Source organism: Asterias amurensis, chromosome 10 (assembly GCF_032118995.1).
Source record: "Asterias amurensis chromosome 10, ASM3211899v1".
Lineage (NCBI taxonomy): Eukaryota > Metazoa > Echinodermata > Asteroidea > Forcipulatida > Asteriidae > Asterias > Asterias amurensis.
In genome coordinates, this window is record NC_092657.1 from 1,726,884 (window position 1) to 1,744,709 (window position 17,826).

The 17,826-nt window shown below is 41.7% G+C and overlaps 1 protein-coding gene across 1 annotated transcript in view; it reads right to left on the minus strand.

Moving 5' to 3' along the window:
- Positions 1-17,826, minus strand: part of LOC139943419 (MAM and LDL-receptor class A domain-containing protein 1-like) — a 52,153-nt gene that overhangs the window by 7,140 nt on the left and 27,187 nt on the right. The window contains exons 28-48 of the mRNA XM_071940230.1: positions 17,104-17,194; positions 15,944-16,084; positions 14,901-15,157; positions 14,340-14,430; positions 13,843-13,983; positions 13,232-13,423; positions 12,535-12,660; positions 11,563-11,781; positions 11,009-11,149; positions 10,278-10,546; positions 9,828-9,912; positions 8,802-8,948; positions 8,088-8,242; positions 7,391-7,501; positions 6,589-6,829; positions 5,620-5,900; positions 4,668-4,755; positions 3,168-3,341; positions 1,832-2,094; positions 1,297-1,387; positions 26-169 (exon numbers count right to left, since the gene is read on the minus strand). Coding sequence (XP_071796331.1) covers positions 26-169; positions 1,297-1,387; positions 1,832-2,094; positions 3,168-3,341; positions 4,668-4,755; positions 5,620-5,900; positions 6,589-6,829; positions 7,391-7,501; positions 8,088-8,242; positions 8,802-8,948; positions 9,828-9,912; positions 10,278-10,546; positions 11,009-11,149; positions 11,563-11,781; positions 12,535-12,660; positions 13,232-13,423; positions 13,843-13,983; positions 14,340-14,430; positions 14,901-15,157; positions 15,944-16,084; positions 17,104-17,194 — 3,448 coding nt within the window. The remainder of the gene's footprint in view (positions 1-25; positions 170-1,296; positions 1,388-1,831; positions 2,095-3,167; positions 3,342-4,667; positions 4,756-5,619; positions 5,901-6,588; positions 6,830-7,390; positions 7,502-8,087; positions 8,243-8,801; positions 8,949-9,827; positions 9,913-10,277; positions 10,547-11,008; positions 11,150-11,562; positions 11,782-12,534; positions 12,661-13,231; positions 13,424-13,842; positions 13,984-14,339; positions 14,431-14,900; positions 15,158-15,943; positions 16,085-17,103; positions 17,195-17,826) is intronic.

Sequence of the window (17,826 nt, forward strand, 5' to 3'; positions counted from 1 at the left end):
AAGGGAAAAGTTATAAACTTTTTACCTGTTGATGTTCCGAATGTTTTATCAATGTGGTCGTTGCCGGTTCCTCCATGAACCTCATCTCCTCGTTTCCACTCCCAGTCAAAATCATCATTCTGGATGTCTTGCACCCAGTCACACATATCAATCTCAAAATCACACCAGACTATAAGATACAAGAAAAGAATGACCGTAAGACATTCAAAGAGAATAAGTGTTCAAGAAGCCTCCCCGAGTCAGAACACAGGGTGTATCCACGTCGTTCGCGTTAAAGCCATTATACACTTTCCGAACAGAAAAAAAATAAAAGTTCACAGATTTACAATTAACTTACAGGGTTTACAGAAGGTTATGGTAAAAGTCTTCTCTTGAAATATTTTTCCATGGAATGCTTTTCTTTTTGAGAAAACATTAAAACAATATCAATTCTCGACATCGATAATTACGGATTATAGTAAACACATGTCATGACACAGCGAAACGTGCAGAAAACAAGGGTGGGTTTTCCCGTTAATTTCTCCCGACTCTGATGACCGATTGAGCCTAAATTTTCACATGTTTGCTATTTTATATATAAGTTGTGATACACGAAGTGTGGGCTTTTGGACAATACTGTTTACCGAAAGTGTCCAATGGCTTTAAAACAAAGTAAAGAGTTTGAAGAAGAAACTTCTTTTTTAGAACCACAATAAGCCAGTAAGGCTGACTTGAACACACAACTTCTGGATTCACATGCTGGCTCTTGTGGCTCATTACTTGATACTTGAAACAAAAACTCGCACCCCCTTAAGGTTATCCCTCTGTCGCCACTTCCAAGGTTGTATCGTAAACTTGGGTGTGATCACAAACAAAGGGCTAGAAAGCTCAGTTGGTAGAGCACCTACACGCAGCCTAGCTACCATGGGCAGCGCGCCGTATCATTCGTCACTGATTGGCTCAGGAAATTGGTTATGCATTAGATGTCAAGTGCATGCGCGCGTAGTTTTAAGATGTTTGCCTGTTGATCACGCCGCATTTTTGTATGACACAAAAAAATTTTTTTAAAACAAAAACAAAAACATTATTTAAGACGAAAGACATGCGTGCGAGCGTAGAAGATATTGAATAATGAATACGTACGCTCATTAATGGCGCATTTAAATTTGTCAATTCCAGGTGTTATGATCGAGCAAGGCATGCTGGGAAAAAATGGTGCAGTGAGATCGATCACCCCTGGGAACGAGGTTGACCTGCACGTTAATCCGAAGGTCGCAAGTTCAGGTCCTACTTTAGTAAACATTACAAGAGCCTTACTTGGCGGTGGGCAAGGTCCTTCATTGAATGAGATGTCATCAACTGCCATGTCGCTAGACCAATAAGAGCCAATAATACCTTCGAACGTGATCTATAAGAAACAAGAAAAGACCTGGATTAATTCTGACTCAGGCTTTTTGTATCCCATCCTTGCATTGTGAACCAACAGGGACCAATTTCATAAAGCCTGTAAGCACAAAAATTTGCTAAGCATGAAATTTCTTCCAATGTTAAAAACAGGATTACCAACCAAATTTTGATTTGTTGCATATTGCTTGATACTGGTATTCAGATGTTGTTTGCTAAATCCTGACAATCATGTGGAAATTTGGTTGGTAATCCTGTTTTTACCAAGGAAGAAAATTCATGCTAAGCAATTTTTTGTGCTTACAGGCTTTATGAAATTGGGCCAAGATAAAAGGGGCCATTCTGTCATCATTAGAGGCTACATTTTGTCGGATACCAGAGGTTTCTCAAATAGCACAAGTTGACCCCAAGTAAGTTGACCCCGAACAGCGCCCTCGCATAAACCTACCGTAAACTTATTGATGCTCTTAATAGTTCTCTCAAACATGAGCCATTCTCCGGACTGATCACCAGTGCGTGACCAAAGCTTGAGGGCAGACAGCGACGTCTGGTCGTTCATGTAGACATTCATGGTCCCCATGGACTGCCCGGCCATGTGGTACCACCACGTCAGGCAGTTACCGTTGAGGGACGTTGGGTTGATCGCTCGGGATGAGATGCGAGCGGCGTCGTTGTTGTAGTGGTTGAAGGCATCGGTGAAAATGTAGTAACCTGTGGTGAGAAAAGATGGAAGAGTATGGGTCAAGTAAGTTTAAATACGAATGTTGTTTTTTATAGGTTTAGAGCTTACGAATTTATGCAAAAGATCACACACATGCTTTTAACACTACCAATTTGGTTATCACGTCCACATGAAAAAATACCGACTCAAAATACCCAATAGCGATCACCAAAAGGACTGCACTGATCGATGCGTCATATACACAAGGTCTATAAGCCTCACAAACCAGTCATCAATGTAATGGCTGAAAACATCAATGAAAACACCAAATTTCAAGGATTTGGGAGAGAAAGTTGTTCAGGTTAATGCTCAGTATTTGTTAAAAACATGAACATCAATATAGTAACCAAGGATGTAAAGCCAAGGCCGAATTGAACGCTACAGCTTCAACTGGATCGCCGCATCCCCATGCATTGAATCATGTGGAAGTGTCATGGCCGAGCGGTTAAGAGCACCGAATTCAAACTCTGGTGTTTCTGATCAGTAGAGTGTGGGTTCAAATCCCCAGCCGTGACACTTGTGTCCTTTTAAAGTAAGACACTTAACCATTGCTTCGTCCTTCGGATGGGACGTAGGCCTAAAGCCGTTGGTACCATGTGTTGTGTAACGCATGTAAAAGAACCCAGTGCACTTATCGAAAAGAGAAGGGGTTCGCCCCGGTGTTCCTGGCTGTGGCTGCTGTATGCGCCGTAGCACCTTGTAAACCCTTATAAGGTGCTAAATAATTGGGTCTCAGAATTCATCACTGCAGTAATAACCTATCTTTCTGAAAGTTTGTATAGACTCAGCGCCTTGAGTACCTTGTTGGTAGATACGTGCGCTGTATAAGACTTCGATATTATTATTATTATATTATCATAGAAAGTCCTAAGCAATGCCTTTTCGTATAGCTGTAGCCATCAATTCTAATAAGGTCTAAATTTTCAGGTAAACTTGTGGTGGAATCACTTAAATAATAACAACAATAATAATAATAATAATAACAATAACAACAATAATAATAATGAATAGTTGAGAAGAATAAAAGCATAACAAAAACAACAATCTGTTTGCAAGCTCTGACCTGATCCCGTCGTATGATCGGCGTCTGGACCGGTGTCAAACCAAGGAGTTGGTCCGGATTGCCTTGTCCAATCAAAGGTGTCGCCGGTGTCCTGTACCCATCGGCATAACGATTTATCAAAATCGCAAGAGACGTTGCGGGCGAGGTTGTCTGGATTAGCGATGTCTGGCTGGACTGAAGGGTAATGAAAGAAGTAAAGTCAAAGTCACTACCTGAAGGTAAGTAAGAAGTTACTGTTTCCTGTCAATGCTCGAACGTAACAACCCTTGTTTATGTGTGCAAAAACCCTTCAAATTGGAGAACACCCATGCATGATTCTGAATGGTACAAAGGGGTTTACACACCAAGGCTTAATTTCATAGAACTGCTTAATGCATAGAGTTATATATAAGAACTAGAGGGCGCACGAGTGATGCTTCGTGCACAGACGCCACGGGACCGCAAGATGACAAGCGCGTCATTCTGCACGCGCGTTGAATATGAAATACACGTTTGATGGGTTTTTTATTGAACGCTCACGCGATGCCGTTTGTTCAACTTACAAAATGGCCGCACAAACACACGCTGTGAGATAGCTGTTTTGTCAACTTAGAATATGGCCGCCTGCTCGCATACCGGGGCGCGTATATAGGCCAGTGTGCGCTCTAGTTCTTATATATAACTCTATGGCTTAATGGCTGTTTTTGTACTTGATTTTGCTTCCATTTCGAAGCCCTGCTAACCACAAGCACATGAAAAGGCACACTTACCTTCCGGTGCTTGCTGTATAATATTTATATCGTAACAGTACAATATAGGATTTGAGGCATTGCATGGTGGGGTATCAATATATATTTGGTTTGCGGTAACACCATTTGTGTATCTACTTGCCAGTTAGAGTTGTTCTTAGGGAACTGTCTTGCTTTATTCTACTGCCGCGGAGTAGATAATCGGAGGTTCGGGAGACTTCTCAGTTCTGAAAAGAACTGTCCTGCTTTATAACAATTACCAGGGCGGATGGTATAGAAATTTGACTGGACTACTACTTAAGCTTATAGGATCGTAATAACTGTACTACCGCGGAGTCAGTTCTGAATTGGTCTCAACGTTTCAACTAGCTTGCTCTAGTCATCGTCAGGAATCTGAAGAGGTAAGAAGAGGTTTGCTTAATGGCTGTTATTGTACTTGATTTTGCTTCCATTTCGAAGCAAATATATAGTAACAGTACAAATCGTGGTGAACACGCAAGCTGGCTGCCTAATTTTATAGTCGGTCGCGCGATGGTCGGGCGTCGGAAATCTTGACGCGCGATCATAAAAAGACATGATTTTTAGGCCTCAGTCTTAGGATTGCGCGTAAGAATTCCGTCGCGCGACCATCGCGCGACCGACTATAAACCGGCCTTTATGCTCTAGCTTAGGCAATAGTTTCTGCTGTAGTTAGCACGAAAATTTGCTTACCGCCAGGAGACGCTCCATATATGGGAAAAAAGGGGCTGGGGTAGGGGACTTTGTTACTTACATTTACAGTAAGCTGCATGTGAGAAGCTTATGTCATCAATTGCTATGTCTCCTTCCCAACTGGGGCCGACCACTCCCTCAAATACAATCTGAAACAAACAATAAATTTAGTATGTAAGTAAATATTTAGTCCTCGAATACAAAGGGTGCGTTCGTTTAGCTTCCCTGGGTCGACCCCGGTCTGCCCGGGTACGTTCGAATAGCTTTGACAGGGCTCACCCGGGTCAGCCCCCAGTGCCCCGCTTGTGGAGTGGGTCACTTGGGGGTGACCTGAGGTGCATGCCGTCACCACGAGAGGGCCCTGAGGTGCATGCCGTCACCACGAGAGGGCGAGTGTGATCGTTCGATTAGCTCTTGTCAGGGGCTCACCCGAGTGAGCACTGCGGGGTCGACCCAGGGAAGCTAAACAAACGCACCCAATGACTAGTCTTCAGTGTGGAGCCAAATCAACAACGTGCAGAATTCTCGGCAATCAAGATTTTAAGAATTCCTACTTTTTGTAACAAAAGCTACCTCAGCCATGTCAGCATTTGTGCTAAACAAATGTGATGTCATGAAGCAAGTCCCTACGGCAATACTGGCAACTCATCTTAAGATAAAAGTCGGTCTCAGCCGTGACAATTGTGTCCCTAAGCAAGACAATTAACCATTGCTCCGTCCTTCATTGAGTCGGTCACACAGCACCCTGACAACTGAGCTTTCTAGCCCTTATGTTGGCGATTTCTCTATTTTGTCAAACCAGTATTTGGGGTTCCAGTCATAAGCCATACAATTCTAAAGCAACATTGGAGCTCTCCCATACTGGAAAACTGTACACACGTTCAATACATACGAGTAGTGTCATTTAGCACTGCTTTTATAAAGGTACATCGTTTCTTACTTTTCTGTTTTGTTTGGTTAGGGGTTTTGTTTAGTGAGAAATAAATTGAAACAAAATTTAATCAAATAATCACCTGGAATGGGAAGTTGACATACACCCCAACCTGACCCATCTTCCAGTCCGTAGAGTTGGCGCTCTGCTCCTTAGTCAGATACCACAGCGTCTCCTCCAGCATGGCATTGGCACCGGACCCTCTAGCTAACACGATCATCTCACCGATGTCCGAGCCGTACATGTGATACCAGAAGGTCATGCAGGAGCCGGTCGTTGCTGAGGCTGGGAAGACTTCGCTCTCCAAGAAGGCGTAGTCGCCGGCGGTGCGTGGGGAGCTCGTCTCGATGTACATGAAGTAACCTTTAAAGAGACAAATCAAAAGTTTAGTTTAGCTGTTTATCAGGTGAGGTTTGCCATAGCACCATGTGTACACCTCTTTTAAGTAATGTTGTTCTGAAAAGATCTTCACGGAGGCCACAAAGGCGATTGCCTACGTGTCCCCTGGTCATTGCCGTGGTGCCCTTGAAATGCTCCAGTACAAATTTGCAATTACATCATAGGGTGCCCTTTACCAAGGAGAAAATGCCTTGGTGCCCTTGCCCTTTCAAAAACGAAGCTTACAGCACTGACGATGGTTGATAAATGAACGTTGTGATCAGTATGCTATGATCGTCATCAAGAGAAATAGCAAGTTAATAGGCCTACTGGGGTTTCTCTAAATGTCTTTTCTTTTATTGTTAATAGTTGGGACTGAAGAAGTAAATTAACAATTTTACAAGTTTGGTTAGGTGCAGAGGTCCACTCACAGGTGTTGGGCCACCCCAACTGTAACACTAGAGTTGGGACCAGTCCAAACTCTAGTTGGGACAATTCTATAGTTTGGACGGAACAGGTTTACTGACAACTTGCCTTTGCCAGGTGCACAATTCAACCCACAGGTATTAAGTCTCGCTCTACTGTAAAACTCAAGTTGGGACTGAGTTGGGACTGGTCCCAACCCTAGTTGGGAGGAATCTACAGTTGGGACAGAACATGTCTAACAACTTACCCTGGCCAGGTGCACAGTTCGTCCCACACGTGTGATCCTCACTTGGGCCAGTAAAGGAACTGGAAGTGTCCTCTGCGAGTCGCACCCAATCAAAGATATCATTGTTACCATTGGTCCATGCACAGGTACCATCCTCAAAGTCGCAGCTACCCTTCTCTGGGCAGACTCCTGCCTTGAAGCTGACGTGGTCGATGGCAATATCGCTCTGGTATTCACTGCCGACGGTGGCCTCAAAAACAACCTGGGAATGTAATACACGTAGATATTAAAATTAATTTGCATCAGGGTAAAGAATATTATTTAGTGTAATCCATTCTACGATTTGCAATAAGCACTGTTTACTCAGTACTTTCTTTGAGTCCAAATCTACTAAGCATATTACTCAAGTGGGATTCAAAACCAGACCTTTGCCATTTTAGAGCACTTGCCTTCCACAGTAGACCACCAAGCTTAACCTCGGAGGCGAAAGGCTAAACAGAAGAAACAGTCCTACTGATTCTTACTTGATTTTCCAAAATATTTGGTTAACTTATGTGATTCAAAGTTGGTTTTATAAAAGCATTTAACAATGTTTCCCCATACTTCACATTATTAACAAAAACCTGTGAAATTAGGTCAGTATTTGTGTCATAAACTCACAGGCAGTAACATCCTCAACCACATTTTACGCAGATAAGAAAGATCTTGCTGAAAACTTCCCAAACCAGTGAGTACCAACCCAACTTTGTCATAGGCAAACTCGGGTACTCTTTTAATGGGTGATTCACATAATGGTAAGTTTGTAAAGTAGACACCTTCTTACCTGGAAGGCAGTGGAGCTGGTCACTGTTGCCCTACCCATCACCCATCGGTCACCGTAAACATCCCCAGAAGCTGTGAAGACAGTCGTTGTGGCTGAGGAACTATCACGGACCTGATGGAATAAAAAAAATGCCTTATTACTAACATTGGCAAACACTTCTACTTCTATATTGTAAGTAGAAAAAAACACACAAGTTGTATGACTATGCCGGTGCCGATGAACAGGCAAGTAGAGATTGAGATTGGGATGAACAGGCAAGTAGAGATTGTGATTGGGAGCAGAGTTTTGTTTATGAATAAGTTCTTGCAGATACATGTACATGTATGCCTGGATACAGCTATGGGTTAAAAAAAAAGGGGGTTTTCTACACAATGTTGTTAATTTCTCCATAACCTATCTGTCCTTACTTTTTGTTTAGGGTTACTGACACCCCTACATACATGTACCATTATCAGTTGAAATCCGCTTCTTTCCAAAACAAATTCCCAGATTTGCTGAAAATATTGCTGATTTTCATTAACTATCTAATCAAAAGCCAGTGCAAGTCACACAAAATTTGTGAAATATGGTCGCACATTTGTAGGTTTAGTGACACAACAACTTCCCTTTGCTGTTTTCTTGTGGATTTTTTGCAGGTAATTGTTTTCAACAACACGAAAGTCAAAACGAAACTTAAAAACCATTGGCTTCAACCTACCAGTACTTTGAGCGTTCCCATATGGCTTCCATACATATGATAGTAGAATGTCCAGCAAGTTGAGGTCGTGCTTGGATCGGGTACAAAGGTTGGGCTGCTAAGCCTGGCGATTTCACCTGGATGCGGTGGTGTGCACTCTATGTACATGTAGTAACCTGTGTATAGTAGCAAATGAGATAGTCGAGCATTTGAGTTTTGAAATGAAGGAGTGGTGGCGCATCACCCGCTGTACACCAAAACTTTTTAGCAGTCGAGAAAGACTCTGCAAGAGTATTAACTTTTTTTTATTTATTTATATACCACAGGTACTTTTGGTTGGTACAACAGCTAATTCCATTATCTCAAAAAGTTATTAATCAGTTTTAGACTTTTCTGGTTAATAAAAGATTTTTCCATGTAGAATGGAATTTTAAGAAATGGGAAAATTTGAATTCCAGTACCCGTTGTCCTCCTGCATACAGAACAGGAAACAAAGTGTAGCCTGTGCTGGTGTCAAAGGAGATTCTGTGTGCCCCCCCCCACCCCCCCCCCCCCCCCCCACTCATAGTCAGTCTCTTGTACAGGAAAATTGTGTATAAACAACTTCTGATAGCGCCTTCTTTTGAATCGACCTCATTCAGCCCGTGCTAGATTCCAAAATGGGAGACAGAATCTCCATGGGATCAAAAATCCCAACGGCACCGGTTTCAAAAAGGTTCCCCCTGTCTCTCTTACCAATATCAGTTCCATAGGAGTAGTCATAACTGGGTCCAGTGTAGTACGATGGGGTTGAACCCTTCCACCAGGTCCAATCGAAATCGTCCGATGTGTCCTGCGTGTAGCCGCAGAGATCAGGGTCTTGGAACTCACAGAAGTTGGTGGCTGTAAACAAAAAATCATACAAAGTGCAAAGTTATGTCGCATGGAGAAATTTATGAGAGAAGAGGATCAAAAGGGGAAAGGTGAAGATTTGGTAATCACTCATAAAATGAATGGCAACAAAACCTTACCTGATAACTTGATAAAAAGTACAGCAGCTTTTGATAGTATACAAGATTTTGAGAATCATTTAACTTCGAAGTAAAGTTGTTCAAAAAATAAATCAGTTTTTAAACCCCTAAAATGTCTTGCAGCGAGGTGCTGCAAAAGGACGCCGGTGTAGAATCAACAGACGAACTGGCCACGCTCATGCAAGGCCGAAATACTCAAGCTCGTCTGTGGGAACCGAGTGAGTGAGTGAGTGAAAATTTGAATTTGGGAAACGTTTCTCTCATCATGTCCTTTTGCCAAAGACTTATCGCCTTAGAACCAGCACTTCTTTTAAAGCCATTGGACCCTTTCGGTACAGAAAAAACCCAAAAAGTTCACAGATTTACAAATAACTTACAGGGTTTATAGAAGGAAGTGGTGAAAGACTTCCCTTGAAATATTATTCAATGAAATGCTTTACTTTTTGAGAAAACAGTAAAACAATATCAATTCTCGTTAACGAGAATTACGGATTTATTTTAAACACATGTCATGACACGGCGAAACGCGCGGATACACGGGTGGGTTTTCCCGTTTTTTTCTCCAGACTCCGATGACCGATTGAGCCTAAATTTTCACAGGTTTGTTAATTGACACAGAAGTTGTTATACACGAAGTGTGGGCCTTGGACAATAGTGTTTACCGGAAGGGTCCAATGGCTTTAAGAAAAGATCGTGACATGGTTTTCTCTTGTAAACTTGTTAACTTCTTGTATTGTGCACTGATACACACCTTCACATGATCCGTCATAGACTCTGATGTCATCAATAGCCTGATCACTGACGTAGCTTTTTCCGACGACACCCTCAAACACAAACTGGAAGAGATAAATATAGTATGGGCTTAAAGGGACATGTAAGGTACCTTCACTTAAAAGTTATGTGTTCATGAAAAACGGGGTAAAATTTTATATAAAAAAAATTGAATTGGAAAAACAAACAAATCTCAAAAAATCAACTGCTTCCAAAACCAAGGGTATAAACAATACTAACAAAATAAACAAATAAATTGTACAGATGAACAGAGTAGACACTCTATGAAACTGAGACTTTCAGAAACTGCGCCTTTGAATACAGCTATGCCTAGATATCCCGCATCTGCTTATTCTTCAACACTGGCAGACACGCTGATCTAGCCGTAGCTGTAGCCAGTATCGTTGTTTCGGACACGGCCTTATCTTACCTGAAATGCATCAGCTGCCATGACCACGTTAGCCTGGCCCCTGTACCACTTATTGTCCTTAGTTCCGACTCTCTGGAAGATTGGATTGCCCAGGCCTGAGCTGGTCTTAGTGTAGACGTTGAACGCATCCACATCGTCACCGTACATGTGGTACCAGAAGTCAAGACACTGTTTGGTTGACTTGGCAGGGACGGTGGAGGACTCTAGCCTTGCTTTCTCACCTTGGACCCTTGGCGAAGACGTCTCGATGTAGACGTAGTAACCTTGATCTGGATGGAGGAAAGAGGAGATGGTTCAAGACCAGGGACCAATTTCATAGAGCCGCTTAAGCAAAAAATATAAATTGACAATGGTCTGCTTAAAAGAAATGAGCAGGATACCAGTCCCAAATTGTACATTTGACATGGTAGTTAAGCTGGTAAACTTATTCTGGGATTTTGTTCTTTAGAGAACTGTATTGCTATATATTCTACCACCGCGGAGTAGGTTTTCAGATTCTCGGGAGACTTCTCAGTTCTGAAAGGAACTGTCCTGCTTTTTAACTACTAATGGGGCGGAAGGTAGAAAACGGCTGGGACTACGATGGTGGTAAAATAAAAATTAAGGTTTCTATTATGCAATCCCTTCTGTTGGAGTTGAAATTGGAGCTTCTCTTTAAATCAACATGGAACTTGCAACTTTAATAACATCAGCTTTACAACTTATGACAACCTTTTGCATTTGATACTAACTTGTTCCAAGAGTGTGATCAAAACTGGGTCCAGTGTCCAGAGATGGTGTGGCCTTAGCTCTCGTCCAATCAAAATCATCGTCTTGTGCTTGGGTGTAAGAACAAAGATCTGTCTCGAAGTCGCAGTTCAGTTGAGAGACAGCTGTGGGTTGAGGAAGACAATTAAAAGAAAAATCTTAGAGAATAATCTAATAGGATAATCCCATAGGATAATCCATAAAGAGATACCCTTAAAGGCAGTGGACACTATTGGTAATTACTCAAAATATCTTCAATTACTCTTCATCTTCAAGTACACGCTAATCCTCCAATCAGATTGGCAAAATGGAGTGGTTATAAAAACCTATATTGCACGGCTAATATCACTACCATGCGTCTTGTGTGTTCTATGTCACGCGCCAAGTTTGCTTGAAGATAAATACGTTATCACACGCGCGCTCGTGGAAATACGGAAAACATAGGCCTCGGTGGATATGGGACACAGACGCGCTGTATTTTTCAGTATTCCACTCGCGCTTGTGTCGTAACTTATCCCCGATGCGAACATAACATTACCTTTACAGGTAGTTGTCTCAAACATCACGTCGTCAACAGCAACAGTGGCGTTGGTATTTTGTCCTTCGACGACCTCAATGACGACCTGGTGCTCGATAGCGCTATTGATAGTCACCTGGATCTCATGCCATATACTTCCACGGTCCCCTGAAGAGGTGAACTGTTTGTTCTGAGAGCCAGAGCTTGGGTCTTGTATGTAGACGTTCATGTCACCAGCACCTAGGGAAGAAAATGTTTTTACGCAAAGTTTAGGGACGTAATCTTTATTAATGGAAACAGAGAGTAATCAATCAAGCTTCTCTTTATCCTTCAATTCCCCATTTTTGAAAATTCAGAATTTTTTTTATTTTATGCAAGTTCGCCCCCAAAATTGTTAAAAGCCACTCTAGGTAAGGGGCTACAAGAAGAAAGTGAATAAACATGAAAATAACTCAGGAGAGCTGGAGGCAGGAATTAACATCCACCAGGCAAGGAGTTCCAAAGAGATGCAGTATGTGGAATAAAGCTGTTGGAATGACTCTTTGTTCTACATCTCAACAAATGTAGGATGTAGTATTAGAATGTAGGATTTAAAACTTTGCATGGTGGGAGTACAATAAGGTGAGGTTTGCAGTTACACCATGTGAAATTCTCTTTTCAGTAATATTGGGTCTGAAAAAAAACACAGGGTGTTAGAAGTGAAACATTTTGTTTTCTTTGTTGTAGAGTACTCACCCGTTCCATACATCCAGAGCCAGAATGTGAGGCATCCCTGAGGGGCGGAGTCAAGATGCTCACTATCAGCCACGCCTTCTTACCCTAACCCTAACCCTAACCCTAATGTTGATGAGTGCTCACCCGTTCCATACATCCAGAGCCAGAATGTGAGGCAGCCTTGAGGGGCGGAGTCAAGATACTCACTGACCAGCCACCATTCTTACCATAACCCTAACCCTAACCCTAACCCTAACCCTAATGTTGATGAGTACTCACCTGTTCCATACATCCAGAGCCAGAATGTGAGGCATCCCTGAGGGGCGGAGTCAAGATGCTCACTGACCAGCCACGCCTTCTTACCAGATGGGAGAAGAGATGCACTCTCAATCAACATGTAGTATCCTGTCAGAAAATAGCACACAGTTAGATATCATCTTTAAACTGAATACCATATTACGAGAAAACTTCTATTGAGCCATTTCACCTGACGTCATCATCAGAAAAATCTTGAATGCGCCATACTGGTTATATATATATAACTCTATGCTGTACGTTATGCAGTAAAGTGTGCATTTTAGGCGATGCGGCGTTAATACACGTAAACCTAACTGCCCACCAACATGGTGAGCGTGGCATCATTCACCACGTGTGACGCGCGTGCAAGGGGTCAATAAAGACTTTAAGATTTTGGCCACAAACACTCGCAAAGTATACTTCCTTTTCAGTGAGCGAGTATGTTTACTTTGATGTCATTAAACTTGGGGCAGTCAGCAACCCTACTGGTTTGTGCAAAATCCAATTAAGCCCATTTTTTGGAAAAGGAATTACATGGAGATAACAGGTGTGAGTGCATCATCATCATCATTCTCTTGATCCATCAGGGGGGACATAGAGCCGCCTAACCAATGCGTTCTGCTGCCGAGTGCCACAGCTGCCCAGCCTGGGACTCGAAGTCTGCTTCCAGTTGACCAACCCAGGTGCTGCGAGGTCGGCCTCTTGGCCTCTTCCAGGCTGGGCAGGGGCGGGATCCTCCCCGTGCTTCGACGTTCAGCTTGAGGGCCACATGGGCAGGTGTATCTTCTGGGAGCCGTCTGACATGGCCAAAGAGGGAATGGCGTCGGTGTGAGTTGTATGACGTTTATCTTAATCTCTCTCTTTAATGGAGCTTTCCAGTAATGACTTCCATACATGAAGACCAAAAAGCGCCCTTACTGCTGTCAATAAACACAAACCATTGGCTGAGAGATGTGGGTGGTGGGTACATCGTGCCACATATAGACCCCTTGCAATACGTGTAGCGTTCTCACATGTGCCTATCCTGGGGGTCAAAATCATATACAAACATGCACAAAAGAGAGTGGACACCTAAAATACGCGCATTGTTCGGAGGCACATTCTGTTATGTAATAAATCAATAGCTCCCCCTTGCATAAAGCGAAACGCTACAGGTACGCTGAGGTCATGCGCACGTTGTTACGCACAGAGAACAGCTATTGTCCAATGATCTGCCTCCTTTTTGAGAGTGTGACGACATATGCAACTGGTCTATCGAGCACAAAACTGTGAACTTAGAACAAAGTTTACCTAAATCAGTCGAGGTGGTATGATCCTGTGGTGGGGCTAGGAAGCTTGTAGCCTCTTTCCCTCTGGTGTGGACCCAATCAAAATCATCCAGTTTCAGCTCGTTGGTCCAGCCGCAAGTATCGCCCTCAAAATCACAATGACCTGCAATTGAGCAAAAACAAATAGTTAACCCTCCTACTATGGGTACCTTTTTCGAGTATAGAGGTCTTCTACTTTGTAACTCAACAGAACCAGAACTACATGTAATCAGTTTCCCATGGGATAAATGTCTGGGAATTTCCTCCTCCGTCTAAATCTTAAACTTCCCTCCTCGCCTTCTCTCCATGGGGTTCAATTCAATTCACTTTTTCTTAAAATCGTTGGCTTACAACGACAATTAATAAATTAAATCAAACGAGTACAGCTTATCATTATATATAACTGCCAAGTTTTACTTTTCTCTAACAATGAATACTCAGTATACGCAAATGGGGGGAAACATCTTATAATTGGCTGACCTGGTGGGTCACATGGTCCAACACGGAAGTCGATATCATCAATAGCAATGTGGGATGCTGGACTTGTGCCACGGACACCTTTGATAGCAATCTGAAATTAATACAAAACAAAGAATGCTATAAAAAACTGAAAACTGGTTAATGAAAGAAAAAACCCCTTGTTGCACAAATTAAGCTGTGTGCATACAGATACTCAAATATTTGAGTTAGAAATTACCTCTTTCTCAAAAACTACATTACCTCCGAGGGAGTTGTTTCCCAGAGCTCTCCGTTGCTCGTTACCAAATAAGTTTTTATGCTAACATTTATTTTTGAGAAGTTACTAAATGTGTCCAGTGCCTTCAATCAAATATAAATTCAAAGTCTGATGAGTTTGATAGCTGACTCTATCAACAGCTCTCCATTGCTCGTTACCAAGTAAAATCTCAAGCCAATATGCATTTTCAATTACAAAAACACATCCAGTGCCTTAAATTCATATTAAATTTAAGTAAAATTTAATGTTGGCAATTTCAAACCAAAAATCCTAAAGTGAAGAATTATTTTTAAAAGGAAACTTACTCTAAATCCATTTGGCTTGGGTTGAACGGACGCCGTTCCAAACCGCCACAAATTTCCCTGGCTCCCAGACTTCTGGAAGATGTTAGTGGACCCTGTGTTGTCTTCAGCGCTCAGCTCCAGTCTACCGACCCCCGTACCGTGCATGTGGTACCAGAACGTTGCGCATTCACCGAAGGACGTGGATGGGAAACGTCCGGTGTACATCGTCGCTTGCTGATTGTTGGTTCCCTTGGAGGGATCCAGGTACATGATGTAACCTGAAAATCAATCAATCAAATAATCAATCAATTAAATAATCAATCAATCAATCAAACAAACAAACAAACCAACAAACAAACATTTAAACAACCAAATAACCAATCAATTAATTATGATGAGTTTATTATAAAAAGTCAATCAATCGATTGAGCGGTCAATCAGTTAATCATTCAATCAATCGTAATCAATCAATCATAATCAATCATTATCAACTAAACAATCAATCAAACTATATTTTTTACTTAATCAACTCAATTAAAAAATTTGTCATCTTAATAAGAAGTATGGATTTAAAAATTACTTATGCTGCATGAGTCACCAGAACAAGAAAATTAAAAGACAGTACTAAAATTGCAAGTTAAATCCACAAGTAATTAATTCTTGGAATTTGAAAGTATCTTTTTGCCAAACTAATTTTGAGAGACCACTCTTAATCAATAAACTACATTTACAAGGAGCACCAAAACATGCCAAAGCAATTTTATGAACTCCTTACAAACTGCTCTAGGATTACAGTCATTCGCGGGCAACTTAAAGCCGGTCACACAGGCATCGATAACGAGAACGAAAATGAGAAAGTTAACAAAGCACGCCCTCGATTGGTTGAGTAAGCATGGGTGTATTCTGCGTGGAGCAATTCAACCAATAGAATGCGTTCTCTTTGCGTTGTTATCGTTATCGTTTTCGTTATCGCTGCAGTGTGACTCGGCCTTTTTACTGCTAGATTCTTGTTCACTTGAGTAAGGGGAAAGAATGTCTTTTTAATAAATAAAAAAATATGTTACCATCCTGTGTGCCGGTGGACTTGTCCGAGTGTGGTCCAGTGGACAGAGGTATGGTTTTTGCTTGGATTCTTGTCCAATCAAAATCGTCTTTGGAGGTCTCCTGAGTTAGTCCGCACGAGTCAGATTCAAACGTGCATGTTCCTGAAATAATTTTAGAAGAGGTAACATGGTTATGTTTTTGAAAATAAAAATGAGAATAGGCCATAGTCTCGACACTCCTGGGGCGACAGGTCTTTTTCTGGAGGCGCCAAGCATCTGTTCCCTCTAACACTCAATCTTATATCTTGTCTTTGTACCACAAAGTTCAAATCTCTTCTTAAAACTTATCTTAAAACTTAAAGCCATTGGACCCTTTCTTTCGGTAAACAGTGTTGTCTGAGGCCCACACTTTGTGTACCACAACTTCTATATCAAATAACAAACCTGTGAACATTTAGGCTCGATCAGTCATCGGAGTCGGGAGAAAACAACGGAAAAACCCACCCTTGTTTCCGCACGTTTCGCCGTGTCATGACATGTGTTTAAAACAAATCTGTAGTTTTCATTAACGACAATTTATAATGTTTTGCTGTTTTCTCAAAAAGTAAAGCGTTTCATGGAATAATATTTCAAGAGAAGTCTTTCACCATTGCCTTCTGTAAACCCTGTAAGTTATTTGTAAATCTGTGAACTTTTTTTTCTGAACCAAAAAGGTCCAATGGCTTTAACAGTTGTGTCTGTTTTCTTTCATTTGCTTTTGGATAACTGCATCTTGACCACCCAGCAGGGTGGATATGTGAGCGTTACAAGTCTTTAATAATATTAGCGAGCGGCATCTTAAGCAATGCAACCTAGGAACCGAATAGAGGGAACGAATAGAGTTAAAAAATAAAACATGCAGTCAAAATGGACGCCCCGCAATTATGCCAGGTTTCAAACATAGCTTTGTTATTTCAGTATTCCTAAACACTTATTTGTTTAGGTCTGTTTCCATAAAACTGTATTTAGCGAGTCTGGGATTCTAGCATACCATGGTCATGTATCAGCCATGGCTTAAGGCCAAGGTTTAGCCTATTCACGGGGCAGACATTCCATAACTAATCAAAAGAGAAAGAAAACATACATGCAATTGTTTATATTTGTAGTACTTCCCAGTAATAATAAATTGGATAAGTTCTTACTTGTTACAGGGCAGGCGTCTGATGTGTACAGAATGTCGTCAACAGCAATATCACCTTGATACGAGCTACCACGAACCCCATCCATCACAAACTACAAAGAACATTTATACAGAACTTGTTTTTAAACTAACTTTCATTTCGCCATGTTTGTTAGAACCAGATTCTGATTTATGTTTTTGCAAGAATGACCTTTCAATCAGTTGAAACTCCTAAATATCACTTTACACTTAACGGTTTTGCTCAAAATCCCCGGATGTTAGACAAACATTCCACCACTTCGATCAGTGCATCAATGACGTGCCAAACTGCATGAGTAGCAGTCAGTACACACTCGAGTAACCATAAAACTTGGACATACAGGAATGTGTATGTTAGTCTGTTAGTGAAATTTCACACATTTGTTTGAGATCCAGGTACTTAGCTAAAAATTTTGATGGATTTGGTAGTGTGCCCTACAGCCACAAACTCTTAGCGTGGGGCCAGGTATACCAATCTCAAACATTGAGTTTTCATAGTGAGGAGTGTGTTAATGGATTTTGTACTTTACTGCAAACCACACAATTGTAGCATGGGGCCGCACATACCAACTTTATCAGCGCCCAAATACTTGGGTGTTGAGTTCCCATAGAGCATTTTGATGGGTTTGTTACTGTACCCCAAACTACACACTCTTAGCATGAAGCCTAGTCTTGGTTCAAGACTCTCCTGGATTTGTCACAAGAG